This window comes from Corylus avellana, chromosome ca1, assembly GCF_901000735.1.
Source record: "Corylus avellana chromosome ca1, CavTom2PMs-1.0".
Lineage (NCBI taxonomy): Eukaryota > Viridiplantae > Streptophyta > Magnoliopsida > Fagales > Betulaceae > Corylus > Corylus avellana.
Window position 1 is genome coordinate 8,697,195 of NC_081541.1, and position 17,598 is coordinate 8,714,792.

Below are 17,598 nucleotides of genomic sequence, written 5' to 3' on the forward strand. Positions count from 1 at the left end.
TAGCGTTGTAACAACATTTCACTATTTTCAAAAGAGACAATACAAGAGATATCAATAATATATTATACGAAACCTTAGTTAGAAGCGACTATAAATATGAACATTAACTGAGTCAAAACACCAAAATGGACTAAGCCTCAAGAAAAAAAAAAAAAAATTCAAACCGTAGGGCTTCCAATGTCAAACTAGGTTAAGTGCACACTATGCCATATAAATAACTACTCCAGATGCAAACTATACCAAATAAATAACTACTCCAAATGCTATGGAGTAGTTATTTATTGAACATGTAGCTATGTGGTGGCTGCCTAGTTGGCACATTTTCTTGACCCTTGATTAGTTAGGACAAGACTAGGGTAATTATTATGTTCTTTACGGGTACGCTAGCTTTTATCGCTCCATTATGATTTGAGCTTGATCAACTCGATCCAAACTTTGGGCTTACGGGTTTTGATTCTCGACTTAGGCTAGTCGGGTAGATATTTGGTTATCATGAAATATTTTCAAATTTTTTTAATCGAATAATGTTATTCTTCACATTAATTTATTATATTTTTTTTATACTTTGACTTAAAAGGTTTTAAGTGACGTTTCTGTTTTTTTAAGCTTTTACATTAAAAGATACACCATTTATAACACACAACATAATAAATCAATATTATAATAATAAATAGACGTGAAGAATAAGACTACTTTTCTTTGTTTCATTGTTGAAGCATCAAAATCCAACCATTAAAAAATAAAAAAAAACAGAGCCATCGCCTTTGAATGGGCTGTGTGCATGCACGCAGGCAAATAAATAAAAGAAGAAAAAGGCATAAATTACAGCAACAGTATAAAATAATTTTTGCTCCACAGCAAAAGAGAAATGATGGGGAAATGACAACGGAGATTCGTTCCTGACGAGCACTAGCATGAACCTCCAACGTATGCCGACACGAGTGTCATGTCAGATACCATTGCGGATTTGCAGGTCAAAGGAAACGAGGATTAACAATGTTAGCCAATAAACGCAGGACACGTCATACCCTTTTCATGAGCTCGACCCTGTCGGATTGATTGGCGTATGAACACATTTATACAATAATACCAATCTAGGATTTCTTTCTTTTTTACTTTTTTTTTTTTTTTTCTTTGTATTGTAGAGACTAGAGAGAGAGAGAGAGAGAGAGAGAGAGAGACACGGTGTGGTCCCAGATTTAATATAAAGTGTACTCTCTCTCTCCTAACCCTTTCCTAATTTTCTTCTCGCTATAGTCTCTCTCTCTCTCCTGTGATCTCAACAGTTATACCAGTTCTGGAAGCTCCAAGCCTGCAACCTGACCAGCTTGCTTTCTCTCTTTTTTTATTCGTGAGTTTGTACGGTTAAAGTTGTTGAGTTATAGTTGTTATGTTTGAGTTTTGCTTATGATGTGAAACTTGAGAAATTCTGTTTGGATGGATAACATTTGAGAGCAATATTGTTTATGGGATTGTTGGTTTGTGATTGTGGTGGTGTTTTTGATGATTTTGAGGGATTGGGCAGGTAATTGTGGGGTTTTTGGCATGTGGGCAGCTCTTGTTTTGATCCATGAATGTTTTGGTGTACTCTCTTGGAGTTGTTGGTTTACTTTTTTTGTTGGATTTAATTTGTGTGGATAGTAAAGTCACTAAATTTCTAGCCGGATTTGAACTTTGATCTCTGTGTTTATTGGGTTCTTGCTCAATTGGGTAGAGCTGATTTTGGTAGAACTGGAATCTGGATGTTTTGACTTTTTCTGGGTTCTTGGGATTTTGATAAATGGAGGCCAAATTTAGAGGCAAGGCTCGTCAATTATATGGTCCGGTGGTGTCTGATTTGAACGCAGTTGGGAAAAAGAGTTTGGAGTGGGATTTGAATGACTGGAAATGGGATGGAGATCTTTTCAGAGCTAGCCCACTGAATTCTATACCATCAGATTGTAGGAGCAGGCAGTTATTTCCAGTTGGGCCAGAGATTCCAGAAAATGTTGGTTTGTCGAATAGTTCATCTTCTGGCTCAGATGATATTAATCTGGTGAATGATGGGGGCAAGAGGGAATTGGAGAAGAGGAGGAGGGTTGTGGCTGCCGAAGGTGAAGAGTTAAATGAGGAAGGCGCGCCCCTTAATTTGAAGCTTGGCGGGCAAGTTTTCCCTATTATGGAAGGGGACTTAAAGAGTGGGAAGAAGACAAAGATAGTTGGGATGACTTCAAATCGTGCTGTTTGTCAGGTGGAGGATTGTAAGGCTGATCTCAGTAATGCCAAGGATTACCACCGACGACATAAGGTTTGTGACGTTCATTCCAAGGCCAGCAAAGCATTGGTGGGAAACGTTCTGCAGCGGTTCTGTCAGCAGTGTAGCAGGTCTGTTGGATTCTATAATCATTCTTATTCCGGGGAAACATTTTAGAGCTATTTTCAATCCAATTGTTGATTTCTTATATGCATTGGTTGAGTTAAGCTCTTATTATTGGTTTTATATATCTTTCAATGAGGCTAAGGTTGTCAAACTTATGTTAAGTATAGGTCATTTTGCAGTACAATTTGTTTTTCCAATTAGAAGCAACTTGGTTATACTTTTTGGCAGGTTTCATGCTCTTCAAGAGTTTGATGAGGGAAAGAGAAGTTGTCGTAGAAGGTTGGCTGGCCATAATAGGAGGAGGAGAAAGACACATCCTGACACTGTAGTTAATGGAGGCTCTCTAAATGCTGAAAGGGGTAGCAGTTATCTATTAATAAGTCTCCTGAGGATTCTCTCCAATATGCACAGTAAGTCTTTTTATTACTGCAAATATATTCACTTTGCTGGCTGCTTTATGTAGGCACCACAATGAAAGCAGTTGGTTGCATATGTGATATTGGGCTGAATTCAAAATACTTGCCTACTATTTTGTGTTAATAATTTTTGATTGTGAAAGTGAAATCTTAAAGTTGGGTGAGCTAAATGTCAATGCTCAGAGGCATAATGTGATATTTGGAATCTAGGAGTCTTGGTTAGATGTCAATTTTCTTTAGTTCTCACTACAGCGTTCTCGCATCAGCTGGTCGCTTATAAGACAATTCTTGTGTGGCCTTGGCGTTTTAATGTAAAAATTATTTTTGGGTTCCATGGTGATTTGATAAGACCATGTTGATGACTGTCCTGTGTTGCTGAGATTGTTTAAACTTCAACATTTGGGTATATCAATGCAGTATAAAAGCTAGCACTTTTGCTTGCCAGTTTTCTGTTATTGCCTGAACTATTTGGTCAATTTGTCATGACCATCACTGATTACACCCCTCTCTCTCACTCTCTGTTGATGCTATTGTTTTCGTTGCACTTTCTTGCTTCAACTTTTTGGGCCTATCCATATTAGCTTTTCTAAAATCCTGGAGAGGGCAACCTGTCCTAGAGAATGCTTTTGTTGAAGAAATTCACTGGTTTTACTATGACAATTGACATTTGTTTATTTTTGTGTCTGTTTCGTCTCCTTTTCTTGGGTGTCATGATTGACATACTTATTTGACTCCACAGCTTATGCCTTCTATAAATTGCAGCAAATAGCTCGGATCAAACAAAGGACCAGGATCTGTTATCTCATCTGTTGAGGAACCTGGCCAGTCTTGCTGGTACAGTAGATGGAAGGAACATATCTGCATTACTGGAGGGATCTCAAGGTTTGCTTAATGCTGGGACATCTAATGGGGATTCACAAAAGGTGCCAGATGTTACTCCAAATGGTTCTGAGCCCTCTATGCCTTCTAGTTCAGCCAACCTTCATGAACAGCCTAGGCCTATGGGACAATGCATGGCAGCATCTGCATCTGATATGACACAGAAAAGAATATCTTCAGATGATGCTGAGGGTGGACGTCTAAAAGCTCTATCAGGTGTACAGTACACTAATCTGCCTCCATCAAAGGACGACCTTCCATCCAAATCAATTACATCAATCAAATTAAATAATATTGATTTGAATAATGTATATGATGATTCAGAGGACAATGTAGAGAATTTGGGAAGGTCCCATGCTCTCGTAAATTCTGGGACTGGGTTTCTTGGCAATCCGTTATGGGTACAGCAAGACCCTCACAAGTCTAGCCCACCTCAGACAAGTGGCAACTCAGATTCAACTTCTTCACAGTCACCATCTACTTCTAGTGGGGAGGCTCAGGTACATTCTTCTTGCAATTACATCTCGTTCCATTTATAACTGCTCGTTTGAAAGCATTTATGAATTTGTTTATTATGGTGGAACCATTATAACTGGTTGAGTTTACTGCTCAAATTCATCTTGTCACAAACCAATCCCATAAGAGATGAGGTAGTGAATAGTGATCATGTAAACATAGATCACAAAGGAAGCTAAAATTTCATTCATAATAACCAAAGCATTTACAAATTTAATATCTCAAATTTAAAACCTCAAAACATTAACCAATATTTACACTATAACAACCATAAATAACTAGTAAATAACAGTGTACTTGAAATCAACTAAAAATCTTTTTCATTTTGCATACAAGCACTTATTCTAAACTTAGGGATGCAAATGAACAGAGCGGCTCGTGGATAGGCTTGGGCTTGACTCGGATTAGCTCAACTTAGGATCATTTTTTTTTTTTTTTTAACTTTTAGAACATCATAACATAGGTTTGATATACATAAAGTCATGCATAAAATATAAACTTTCTTGAACAATATGTAATGCATAAAATAGCACCCAATGTAAACTATTTTAAGACATAGATTCAATAATATGCATTGGCTGATTTTAATTAAAAATTAATAGTTTAATCAAACCCACTTACCCCAACTTCATACTGACTTAGGTCACCCTTTGAATGTCCAAACTTGAATAATCAAGTGCCTAAAACATTTTAAAGAAGAATCAGTAATAATCATATCCTAATGTTAAGCATAAAGTTTTAAATTCCCATGGTTATTCCTTGTTTCTTTTTTTGTTTCTAAGCCTTAATATCTCATTCTTCTTCTATATTTCAGAACATAAATTTCAGTCTCTTAGAGGCCTTAAATATCCCTCTTGAATCGTATAAAATTTAATTATAACTTCTATCCTTAAGTCCTAATAATTTTTGGGTCCTAAGCTGCTGTCCAGAAACCCAGACAATTTGACATATCGTCGCTGTAAATATCTAACTTTCTAACCGTAACTCCTTTTTAAGTGAAACTTGTCCAGAATCATTCCTCTTTTGAAGAGCTACATTTATAGTAAGATTCATTTTGCTCCCATTCATAAAATACAAGGAATTCTGATTGAAATACCATGATTGGTTTTTCTGGAACCACTTGTTCAAGATTTCGGGTCTGATTTTGGGGCTCTAGTAGCCTACCTAAAACATGTCCAATGGTCACAAAATATTTTATATGACGCTATCTTTCTGTCTGCAATATCTCATAAAACTTTCATGACCTAACTCTAAGTCTATCATTTTTAAATAAATAGAAACCGAGTGCTACTTCCTAAGGTTTCTAATCTTCCAGAACAGAATTCTCTCACATTTTTTAAAGATCTCAAAACCCTTTCTAAAGATCTCCAGAAATTACAAAAGTTTTAACCTGATCTCTTCTGTATGCCACTAACCAACCCTCCAAATTTAATTGAATTTGGATTTTTGGATTATTCTAGAAAAATCAATCTTTCCCCATTACACAGTCTGGAATTTTCCACAGATTCCAGTATTGTTTCCCTTTTAAGTGTTGGTTCCAATCATCACACTTTTTTTAACTCTTTTTTAGTTTCCAAAATTTTTCTCTTATAGATCCAATGTCTAACTCTTAAATTATATGAGTTTTCATAAGAAAATTTCATAAAAATTGATCTGGTTTCAGATCTTATCTTTTTCCCTTAGATTGAATGCGAAAACTAACCAAGATTCAATTTTCGTTCTTCAAACAATTCCTAAAATTTTAGTAACATAAAACATTAAGAACTCTTCATCTTCCTTCATATAGATCATCTTCCTTCATTTTCACTTTGATGAAATCTAGTGACTGTAATTTTGAATCTCTTACCAAAACATCTTTTCTGCTCTCTTTCACACTCGATCAATTCATAGACATTTTCTTTTAATTTCTCTTCACTTATTTGAAGAAAAAAACTATACAGATTTACTGCTGGGCTGATGAGGAATCTTTCTATAGAGTGTGTTGTGAAAAGGTGAAAAGAAAATTCTGTTTTCTTGAAAAAAGGGTGGGCGTCATTAGGCTCTTTCTCTCTTCAATAAAATCTTCTCTTTCCTCTATTTTCTTACTCTTTCGTACCCAGCCCTAGTGAGGAGAAATACTAACGTACGTTCTGATTTTTCTGAAGAAAAATATGTATTTATATGAGGTACACCTTCTTTTTCTCTCCCATTTGGCTGGTCCGAGGGGTCTTTCAAAGACACCTATGACTCCTCTTTTACCTCAACTTCCATCCCCTTTTGAAAGACCAAAAAATTTTCCATATTTCATCCTTCTTTCAAATCTTCAAAAATTAAAAGAATCCCTCTTTTCTTTTCTTTCAATTTCGACATTCAACATCATTCTTCAAAATTTTAAATCAAAGATTTATCCTCCTTCAAATTTCAATTTAAAAAATCCTTCTTTCAAATTTTCAAAGAACATCTTCCTTCTTAATTTTCAAAATTCAAAGGTTTTCCTTCTTAAAAGACAAGTGGAGGGACAGGGTTTCCAGGGTTTCTAGAAATCTTGTCTTTTTAAAACAACATCTTATCTAATTTCCCTCTAGAGATCTTGTCTTTTTAAGACATACTTTGTCTATTCCTTCCTTAAAATCTATATCTTTCTAAGCATGTTTTGTCTAATACTTTCTAATTTTGGTCACTTCCTAATTTATAAACTTTCTTAAACTAGTCTTTTTTTGTTCCGAACTTTATTTCCAATTAAGCATCGATAATGAAATTAACACTTTTGAAGTTTGGGGTGTTACTCCTTGTATTGCTCAGGAAAAAAAAAAAGGTTTGGGGTGTTACTTATCTGATTCTCCTTTTCGGTTGTCAGCAGATTTCATTTCCTATCAACTTTAGTTTTTGAAACAGTTAGTGATTTAACATCTAGTTGATTTTTTGATACTAAGAATAGAACTCTAGTAAAGTGCTGTACACGATTATAGCTGTTGGAGAATGGTGCATGCATTTTATAAGTCAAAATACAATTTTTTTTTATTTTTTTATTTTTTTATTTTTTTTGTGCGGGACTTAAACAACTATTTCTCTGAACCACTCTTTTCCTATCAATCTTCAGAGTCGCACAGATCGAATAGTTTTCAAACTCTTTGGAAAAGATCCCAACGATTTTCCTCTTGTTCTCCGAACACAGGTATATTCTAAGTCATGAAATTGCTTCTGTGCAACCTTTCTTGGGTGTTTAATTCCACTGGTAGTTTAACCTTTTGTTATATGTTTTATAACTCCAGATCCTCGACTGGTTATCCCACAGTCCTACAGACATAGAGAGCTATATAAGGCCAGGCTGTATCATATTAACAATATACCTCCGTCTAGAAAAATCCACGTGGGAGGAGGTATGTTTCTGTTCTGATGCAAGATTACCTAGTCAGTATCATGTACATCAATTCCTAATCTTCTTTATTACAATTGATACATACAGCTCTGTTGTGACCTGGGATCCTATATGGGAAGGCTACTTGATGAATCCATTGACCCTTTCTGGAGAACAGGATGGGTATATACAAGGGTGCGGCATTGTGTGGCATTTATGTACAATGGTTTGCTCTCTCTCTCTCTCTCTGTGTTTGTGACTGTGTGCACGCATATATACACAATGTATGTATAAATTACACACACACACACACACTCTTATACATGTATGTATGTATAAATTAAGTACATTCAATTTGCTTTCTTTCTTTTTTTTTCTTTCTTTTTTTTGTATTTTTCTGTCATTATGTTTTTCAGACTGATTCTGGTCATGCTTTATTTATTATTTGTTTTATCTGTCCTGCAGGTCAAGTTGTCTTAGACACACCATTACCTCTTAAAAGCAATAAAAGTTGCAGGATTTCAAGCATCAAACCAATTGCTGTTTCCATATCTGAGAGAGTTCAGTTTGTCATAAAAGTCTTTAATCTTTCTCGGTCCAGTGCTAGGTATTCTTTTGCTTGTCTATCCATGCCTTAATAGTTTGTTTGCATCTCTCTGATTTTGTAGGTTGGGGAGAGAGGACAAAGATTTCCTCCAAACTGGGTTGGAGGAAGTCTGTCTATAAAAATGATATATGCCCATTTGCATGTGAGAAACGCATGTGTTTTTTTAATTGCAAAGACAATTTTGGAAGAAATTTTATTTAAAAGGCATGTGAGAAGCATATACAAAGGGACACATGTCATTTTTATAGATTGAGCTGAAGGAACTTTCTCCAACCTAGTTAGGAGGAAAACTCTGTCCGGAGAAGAAATGGTGTCTAGGATGTTAGATTTTGTTTCAGATTTGATCAGACCATCAGATTACTGCATAGATATTAAGTCCTGCCTTTTGGTTTCAGGCTACACTGCGCACATGAAGGGAAGTATCTTGTCCAGGAAACTTGTTACGACTTGATGGACGGTGCTGATATGACCTCTGAGCATGGTGAACTCCAATGCCTCAGCTTCCCATGCTCTATACCAAATGTGACTGGGAGAGGATTCATTGAGGTGCGGTGATCGCTATGATTTTTTTAATATATTTTGTTCTACCCAGTTAGCAACAATGGGTGTATTTGCTGTAAACTTTGGTTTACATATGGTTAATTATTTAAAAATGCATGGAGCTGGCTAAGTTCAGGAAAAGATTGGATCCTACCCATGAGATGTCCATTATAAAAAATCTCCCTGACCCCTGTGATATGATATTGTTAGTCCTAGGATGCATTGAATCACTTCCAAAGTCTTAGACTACTTCTGGTGATCTTCAGCCTTTCTTGAAGTTCATTTTCTTAAAATATCTCACAACATATGGTTTGAGTATTTTTCAGAAGGAACTTAATAAGCAGTCTCCATCTGTTAAAGTTACTCATAGGCCAGGGAGATCAGAGCTTGGTTTTCTCTAGACTATCCTGTTTTACTTGAATTGTTGACCAAGGAAATTTACTTCAGATAAGCCCAGAATCCAGACACACCCCTCCCTTCCCTTTCTTGCAATATGTCAAAGATATTGGCTTTTTTATTGAAACTTCACGCATTATGAGCTAGCATTTTTCATGAATAGGATGGAAATACAGATGCCTTGTTAATCACATTAAATTGTAAACACTACAATTTTTTATTATAAGAGCATATTGAACTGTTAGTTCACTTGAAAGCAGAGGGATGGGGATTGAAGCTAACTTTTAAAAGCATAGTCAAAGGGGGCTAGAAGAGAAAAGTTATAAAAGGCCCATAAGGAGAAGCAAATGATGGCCCTGTTACATTTATAGGAGGAGAATACTCTGCAAAAACTTTTTGTTTCTACCTTTAGAGCATGCATAAGACTTTCTATTTCTAATTGAGAACATAAATATTTGATCTTGTCAGGTTGAAGATCATTGTCTCAGCAGCAGCTTCTTTCCATTTATAGTTGCAGAGCAAGAAGTGTGTTCTGAGATCTGTATGCTGGAGGGTGCAATTGAGGTGGCTGAAACTGCTGATGACATCCATAGAGTACCTGAAGTGCTAGAAGCTAAGGCTCAAGCCCTGGACTTTGTACATGAGATGGGTTGGTTGCTTCATAGAAGTCATGTGAAATTTAGACTGGGTCACCTGGATCCAAACCAGGATCTCTTCTCCTTCAAACGGTTCAAGTGGCTCATGGAATTCTCCATGGACCATGATTGGTGCGCCGTAGTGAAGAAACTCTTGGACATTCTGTTTGAGCGTGTAGTTGATGCAGGAGACCATCCTTCGGTTGAGCTTGCATTGTTGGATTTGAGTCTCCTCCACAAAGCTGTCGGGAGAAACTGCAGGCCTATGGTTGAACTCCTGTTAAGATTTGTCCCAGATAGAGTTTTGGATAAAAGAGGCACTCAGGAGAAGCAACAAGTTGACGGGGGCTACAGTGGCTTCTTATTTAAACCTGATAGGGCAGGGCCTGCGGGGCTTACTCCTCTTCATATCGCAGCCAGTAGAGATGGCTGTGAGAATGTACTGGATGCTTTAACTGATGATCCTGGATTGGTAATACCTTCTCTTACTGGACATCAGTTTTTTAGATCCAACTCTACATAGGGAGAACACACTAAATTGGTTCATAAATCCATCTGTAACTCACATTTGACCTACCACTCAGGCAGTCAAGCTGCTTCTGTGCATTCTTGAACATCCATAATTTGTGGATGGGTCCTAGAGCTAAAATATGACAGTAAACCCTAGCCCAGTACATTGAAATCCCCAATATACCCTTACAATACTGCAGGGGTGGACCCAACCTATTATTCGACCTAGCACAACAAACTTAAATTAAGTAGCAATAGACTTCATTGGCTCTGCTCTGCTCTATTCGCTCTGTCCATGAGGCTTATAAAGTAGAGACTAGTGTTACTATCCTGAATATGAGCCACCATTTCTAACAGAATCTCTCTCTATTTGAAGCATACTGTCTTCTGTGCGGGTGTGTTACAGGAGGATTTAGAGGATCATGTGACAATTTCTAGTATATCTTAATCAAAGCAAAAAAAAAAAATCCTACATACTGATGATCTTATGATTAAAATGAGTTTCTGAAATTTGAGCTTCTGTGTTATTTGGAGCGGGTTTAGGACTATTGTTGAGTGAGAACCTTTTCCTTTTTTGATGCTGTTGGGGGCAGTGTATTCACTTCAAACCTTACATTGTTTGGCCAGACATCTCATTTTGCATTATTACTTCTGTTATTATGACACTGATAAGATCCTTTTCATGTTGCTGATATGGGTTTGCCTTCTTCAGGTTGGAATTGAAGCATGGAAAAGCGCTCGTGATAGTACAGGTTTGACACCCAATGACTATGCATGCCTACGAGGCCGGTACTCCTACATCCAACTTGTCCGAAAGAAACTTAGCAAGAAATCAGAAAGCAGGCATGTGGTGCTTGATATCCATGGTGCTGTCTTGGACTGCAACAATAAATGGAAGCAATCAGATGGGTATAAGTCATCGAAAGTTGCCAGCTTGCAAACCGAGAAGATCGAAATGGGAGCAACCTATCGACATTGCAATGTATGCCAACAGAAGCTGGCCTATGGCAACGTAAGAAGAAGATCACTGGCATACCAGCCGGCAATGCTTTCAATGGTGGCCATTGCTGCTGTTTGTGTATGTGTGGCTTTGCTCTTCAAAAGCTCACCTGAAGTTCTTTACGTGTTCCAGCCGTTCACGTGGGAACGGTTGAAGTACGGGGCAAGCTAAGGTCGTTATGTGTGGCTTTTCGAGACGGTAGGCTGGATTTTATTTTTGTTTTTTCTTTTCCTCTCATTCCCATCCTAATTGCAAAAGATAAATGTAACAGTCCTGGTATTCTGTGGACTTAGATATCACCGGAAAGTATAGTACATGTATTAATGATAGCAATTTTAAATTTACATAGGGAAAAATTTCAATTACTGTTAATGTATTATACAGAGATGAATGCTGGCAATTTAATAGTTTAATGACCACTTGTATCTTAGAGTTCTTATAGAGCATTGGCAATCTGGAAAAATTCCTCTTTTTGTGCAGTAATTCCAAGGCAGCTTGATATCCAAGGAAGTGAGAGCCATTGTGGAGTAATGAAGATGGGCGTTTCTCCCCAGTCTTCAAGTTTGCAGTGGGTTGAACTTGGCATGACTTGTGTTAATATGCAGCAGGAACAAAAAAATAATAATAAACCCTCTTCAAGACTTCAACTAGTTTTTCCCAGCCCTGCTAGTGTCTTCCCAGGCAGCAAGCTGTATATAAACAAATACTAGGAATAGATAAGAAAAAAACAGGCCCATGCCATTGAGAGTTGAGACAATTTAGGAATATTTAAGGTATGATTGGTAATGTGTTTTAAAGGTGTTTTTTGTATTGGTTTGAAAGAGTTTTTCATTGTTACATCGACATAAACTCTTTTTGTGTTTTGTTTGAATTGTTTCTTAATGTATTGGTTCGAGGACAGAAAACAAAAATACAAACAAATATGATATCTCTCTATGGGTAAAATTAAAGAATTTTTAAGATAATTTTACAATAAAATTAAAGACCATCAAAAGACAATGAAAATCAGTGCCAAATACTATACTCCATGCCCATCAGCCCTTGTTGAGAAAAAAATAATATTATAAATTACATTTTTATTTTACAACTTCTCACAATGTTAATGTTGCGGTTTTTACTAGTTTTTAAATTTTTTTAATAAAAATAGATTGAAACTGTCATATCAATGAAATAATTTTAAAATATGTAAATTTTAACATTTTCTTTAAAAAAAAATTAAAAATTAAAAATGGATGAACCCTACCGGAAAATTCATACTAAAAAAATCTACAAGACCATGATGGAGGATAAGGGTGAAAAAGTCATTTCAGTGCCTCCTGCTTCTAAAACCCAGACTCTTGAGCTTCTGTGCCATCGATTGTTCAGTCATGGCCTCGGTATCTCTCTCATTCTCATCTTCACTACACCTTCACGACCCCCTCAGCAAGAAGACTACTTTCAGCACCAATCCCAGAACCCAAAACCCAAAATCTAGGTTGGTAAGTTGCGCGTTCGCAGCACCAGCGAAAAGGGCCAAACCCACTTCTTCTTCACCTTCGGTGGCTAAGAAGAGGCATTGGAAGGAAGGGGAATTCCCTGGGATTTCACAGACATTCATTCCGGGTACTTCGAAGAAGACACCCATCAAGAATCTGAAGAAGAAGGTGGACCGCAAGAACAACGCCAAGGCCTGGGCCAGCACTATCACCGAAGCCTTGTCCGAGCTTATCCAAAAGAAGCAGTGGGTCCAAGCCCTTGAGGTAGGGCCTTTACTCTAAGAAGCAGCAGTGTTAGATTAGCGTATTTTACGTATTTGGTTTCTGGGTATTTGAAATACCAATTGAACAACATTAATCCAATCCAAGTAACTAGCGGGTTCAAAGAAGCAGTGGGTCCAAGCCCTTGAGGTAGGGCCTTTACTCTAAGAAGCAGCAGTGTTAGATTAGCGTATTTTACGTATTTGGTTTCTGGGTATTTGAAATACCAATTGAACAACATTAATCCAATCCAAGTAACTAGCGGGTTTGTAAGGGTCGGTGCTGCCTGTGCTTAAGTAGCTCTTGTTCAAGTTTCAACCTTTGAAATCTGTTCCTTCAACTTCATATCAGATGGTCAAGGCAAATGCTTTTATGCTCTCTCTTGGGTTTGCTTAAACTTGTAGATTAAAGACAGATAAATGAGTGTTAGTTTATGTACTTACCATAACAGTTCAACTGGACTGTGAATTTTCTTAAAGTTCCAGAGCAAAACGTGGACTTCAGTTCTTTCACCTCTTGTTCGTGAAGAGGCAATTATCATATTTGACCTCAAGTTGACCATCTTATAACTAACTCACATAACTAATACAAATTCAATGTCTGGATGTTGTAGTTTTTGTCTGTAACAGTTGCTACTTTGATTGTTCAGGCATTTGACATGCTCAGAGAACAACCCTTTTATCAACCAAAAGAAGGGACTTACATGAAACTCCTCGTTTTGCTGGGAAAATCTGGCCAACCCCATCGTGCTCGTCAAATTTTTGACAGAATGGTTGAAGAAGGGTGTGAACCTACTTCTGAACTTTACACAGCTTTACTTGGAGCTTATTGTCGGAGCAATCAAATTGACGAGGCATTCTCAACTCTTAACCAAATGAAATCCCTCCCCTGTTGCCAGCCTGATGTTTTTACTTACAGTACCTTGATAAAAGCTTGCGTTGATGCTTCTCGATTTGAATTGGTTGAGTCCTTGTATGAAGAAATGGCTGAAAGATTAATAACCCCAAACACGGTCACCCAAAACATCGTGTTAAACGGGTATGGTAAAGCAGGGAAATTTGATCAGATGGAAAAAGTGCTATCAGGGATGCTGGAGAGCAGAACTTGCAAACCGGATGTCTGGACCATGAACACTATACTTAGTGTGTTTGGTAACAAGGGTCAGATTGATATGATGGAGAGATGGTATGAGAAATTTCGCAATTTTGGGATTGATCCTGAAACGCGCACTTTTAATATCTTGATTGGTGCTTATGGGAAAAAACGGATGTACGATAAGATGTCATCTGTGATGGAGTACATGAGGAAGCTTCAATTTCCGTGGACGACCTCAACTTACAACAATGTGATTGAAGCTTTTGCAGAAGTGGGGGATGCAAAGAACATGGAGTACACGTTTAATCAGATGCGCGCTGAGGAAATGAGAGCAGACACCAAGACATTCTGCTGTCTTATTAACGGATATGCCAATGCAGGTCTCTTCCACAAGGTGATTAGCAGTGTTCAGTTAGCTGGGAAGTTTGAGATACCCGAGAATACATCTTTTTATAATGCAGTTATATCAGCGTGTGCCAAGGCAAAGGATTTGGTGGAGATGGAAAGAGTTTTTAAGCGGTTGAAAGATAAGCAATGTCAACCAAACTCCACAACATACTCTATTATGGTCGAGGCATATAGAGAGGAAGGTATGAATGACAAGATCTATGATTTGGAGCAGGAGAAGCAGGAGATGATGGCAGATGATAATGAAAGTGATTAGGCCATAAAAATGGAGTCTATGGTTGTATCAATTGAGAAATTACAGTAAAAATGCTTGTTCTCCATATCTCCTACTTTTTCATGGGACTAACGGAACTATTATTGTAATGAGGCACCGGGCTTTATTGGTGGGGTTACTGATTGATCAGCTTGTCAAAACTTTTTCTTCGGAGATGGATTACAAAAGTTGCTCTCTGCCTGCGTGCCTTTGTGAAGTACTACATAAGTGCTTTAGACATCTCTAATATTTGAGAGGCAATTATCTAGGTACCCTATGTACATACTTGATGTGTTAATAGAGGTAATTAATGCCTCTCCGCAAACTTGAGGTGATTCTTTGATTACTTTGAAATTCTAACGCTATCTTCTTGTGAAATCCCACTTGTGTGGTTATATTTCCTTTATTCTGCGGCCCAAAAGGAAATTATTATCATGTTATACTTTATGTACACAGTTTGCTTGTGTATCATATGCATCTTCTTTTGATATTTGTTTTTTGGTGAGAGAGTCAGTCTCGATTGATTTGTAGTTTTTATTTTTTTGAACTAGCATGCAAAGTTTTCTAAACACAAGAAAGCTCTCGCTCCCCCTATTGTGTCTAAGTTGATTTACCTGTAATTCCCAGAAAATTGGTCCCATATTGAGTGGATAGATTGTCCACATTGAGTGAGTACATTATAAATGTACTTGTTAAGTATCATATTGAGATTGAGCTTTATAAGTGATTCTAAGAAGTTTCACTTGTAATTTGACTAGTCATTTTATAGTAATAATGCAGATATTGCTAGCATTTTGATTTAGATCGTTACATGTTATCTAGAGGGGCTCTGGACCATTATTAGGAGAGTATTGTTATCTAGTTTGGTTTATGGCTAAAAGAAACCCACAGTTTCTAAGGTTGAGTTTGGTGGGAGCAAAAATGGAGGGAAGGGGATGAGAGTTTTTGGTGAGTAAATATTTGTATTACAAGTCGTTTGGCATGATGCCTGACATGTCAGTTTCAATTAACGTTTGGATCAGTTATTGAAACAATTAAAGGTTTGGTTGGGACTATCACGTCATCATTATTGGATAATTGTGAGATGAAAATGTAATTTCTAGTATTTTTCTTAGCACAAGTAAATTTAGTGCTACAAGTAGTTAGTATATCTTCTACAAGTTATGGCGGTAGGGTTTTTGGTTGTCAAGTCGAAAATGCCCGGTAATAGAAGCTATTACAACAGATATGGAAAGTCGTTACCAAAGGCGAAGTTTATAATCTTGGTAGTTATTTATCTGTTAAGGTAACATTTAAAGCTATCACCATGATCATCCACACCTGATTCATGGAAAGGCATATTTTCCTTTGGATTTTTTGTGTTTTTGTGAAGGATCCAAAACAGCTTAGCCCGGTAAGCCATGTTAATCCCACCAAGGTGGACCAACTGACATTTTGTTGCAGAAAAATGCCTTTATTATGAGAATTTTACAAAATTTCCCTACAAAATGATACAGAAGTTCTCTCATCAAGACAGGTGGTTACTGTACTTATGTGGCATTCAAGTTGCCATAACGGCCTATATATATAGTATGTAATGAATTGAGATCCCCTCAAATTACTTAAAATTGGAGAATCTCATGTTACGAAATTGTGGCCCCTTATTTTAAATCTAATGGTTTATAAAATGCCAATTGTTTTTGTATAACTGAGACATTAAATTTTGATTTTAAGCTAATTTTTGTTTTATCGAGATTTAAATGATTTTTATCAGGTATAGTTAAATCCATCTTATTATCTTGTCTTGGAATGTTAGAAGGTTGAATGAGAGAGATAAAAATAGGATCAGGAATTTACTCAGATAATTTTAACAAACGGAACTAAGCTTTTCTGGGAATCCTTTTCATTCTCATGCACACTTTTCTCTCTTCTCTCTCATCCACCCACGCCTGAGGGCAGGCGTGTGGGTGGCGCGTGTGACCTGTTTGGGTGTCTAGCGTGTTAGCTGGTTGGTTAGTGTTATGGCTGAATCGAGGAAGTGGTCAGTGGAGTCCAAGAAGTTTGAGTTACTGATTAAAAGCTCAGGGGTGAGGATCTTTGAAAGAAGCAGTAGGATACAGAAAACCATTTTCTTGAAGAAGGATGAGTTGTTGTGGTTGGGGCGCATTGTGAAGGACTTGGTGGCAGTGGAAACTACAGAGGTTTTTTGGGACCAATCCAGGGCAGGGTTTCCTCGGATTATTGCGCAAAAATGTTCCAACAGGAATGGACGTTTTCTGACGGTAGAGGAATATGATGGAAGGCAAAGAAGAGGATCGATTATTATACCAGAAGGGCGAGTTGGTCAAGGTTGGGAACGTTTCATCTCGGAGGTGAGTTTGGCTAAGTCGGCACTGTGCGAGGTCAGGGAGGTCACGGTAGATAAGAAGAGGTTTGAGGGGGTGGGAAGGAGGAGTTTCGCGGAGGTGCTGGGGTCGTCGTTGCAACCGGCAGATGACTGTTTTGATGCTTATTCAGAGCCGATAGCCAAGGCTGCTGCAGAGAAGGAAAAACAATACCATGCTCCCACGGTTCAGGGGGTGGGTACGTACAAGGAGAGGATTCAGGTGAGGAATGATGGCGGTTGCATGGAGGAACTGAAGAGAAACCAATTCTCTGGCGAGGAAGGAATGTGCAACCTGAAGGCAGGGGGGTCTCGGGGTGTTGATAACAGGTTGCCGGCGAGCAGAAATCAGTTTCCGGCGAGCAGGTTGAATGCCTCGGCAATGATGGCAGCTTCGGAAGTCGGAGATGATCACGTGAAGGGATGGGAGAGGGTAGGTAGGCTCGAGGCGCAGGCCTGGTTTCGTGTAAAATCTGAACTCATTAATGCAAAGGAGTCGTTGAACAGGTTGAGGGGAGAGATTGACGTGGGTCTAGAGAGGTTTGATTT

At 37.7% G+C, this 17,598-nt stretch overlaps 2 protein-coding genes across 3 annotated transcripts; both read left to right on the forward strand.

The window, feature by feature from the left end:
- Positions 1-1,202: 1,202 nt before the first annotated feature.
- Positions 1,203-12,085, forward strand: LOC132177581 (squamosa promoter-binding-like protein 1). Of its 2 annotated transcripts, XM_059589967.1 has the most exons (11): positions 1,203-2,364; positions 2,588-2,769; positions 3,538-4,154; positions 7,250-7,324; positions 7,422-7,529; positions 7,616-7,733; positions 7,973-8,114; positions 8,510-8,660; positions 9,519-10,157; positions 10,908-11,393; positions 11,676-12,085. In XM_059589967.1, the coding sequence occupies exons 1-10, from the start codon at positions 1,781-1,783 to the stop codon at positions 11,364-11,366; spliced, it is 3,075 nt and encodes a 1,024-aa protein (XP_059445950.1). In that variant the 5' UTR covers positions 1,203-1,780; the 3' UTR covers positions 11,367-11,393; positions 11,676-12,085. The 2 variants fall into 2 exon arrangements, with proteins under 2 accessions (XP_059445950.1, XP_059445942.1); XM_059589959.1 differs by lacking the exon at positions 11,676-12,085 and having other exon boundaries at positions 10,908-11,636.
- Positions 12,086-12,470: 385 nt separating this feature from the next.
- LOC132183648 (pentatricopeptide repeat-containing protein At3g06430, chloroplastic) lies at positions 12,471-15,094 on the forward strand. The gene is made up of 2 exons (XM_059597010.1): positions 12,471-12,934; positions 13,581-15,094. The coding sequence occupies exons 1-2, from the start codon at positions 12,563-12,565 to the stop codon at positions 14,688-14,690; spliced, it is 1,482 nt and encodes a 493-aa protein (XP_059452993.1). The 5' UTR covers positions 12,471-12,562; the 3' UTR covers positions 14,691-15,094.
- The last annotated feature ends 2,504 nt before the right edge of the window (positions 15,095-17,598 follow it).

Coding starts and splice junctions, on each gene's coding strand:
- LOC132177581 (XM_059589967.1), top strand. CDS start 1,781: ATGGAGGCCAAATTTAGAGGCAAGGCTCGTCAATTATATGGTCCGGTG. Junction 2,365..2,587: donor TTCTGTCAGCAGTGTAGCAG/GTCTGTTGGATT, acceptor ACTTTTTGGCAG/GTTTCATGCTCTTCAAGAGT. Junction 8,115..8,509: donor CTTTCTCGGTCCAGTGCTAG/GTATTCTTTTGC, acceptor TTTTGGTTTCAG/GCTACACTGCGCACATGAAG.
- LOC132183648 (XM_059597010.1), top strand. CDS start 12,563: ATGGCCTCGGTATCTCTCTCATTCTCATCTTCACTACACCTTCACGAC. Junction 12,935..13,580: donor AGTGGGTCCAAGCCCTTGAG/GTAGGGCCTTTA, acceptor TTGATTGTTCAG/GCATTTGACATGCTCAGAGA.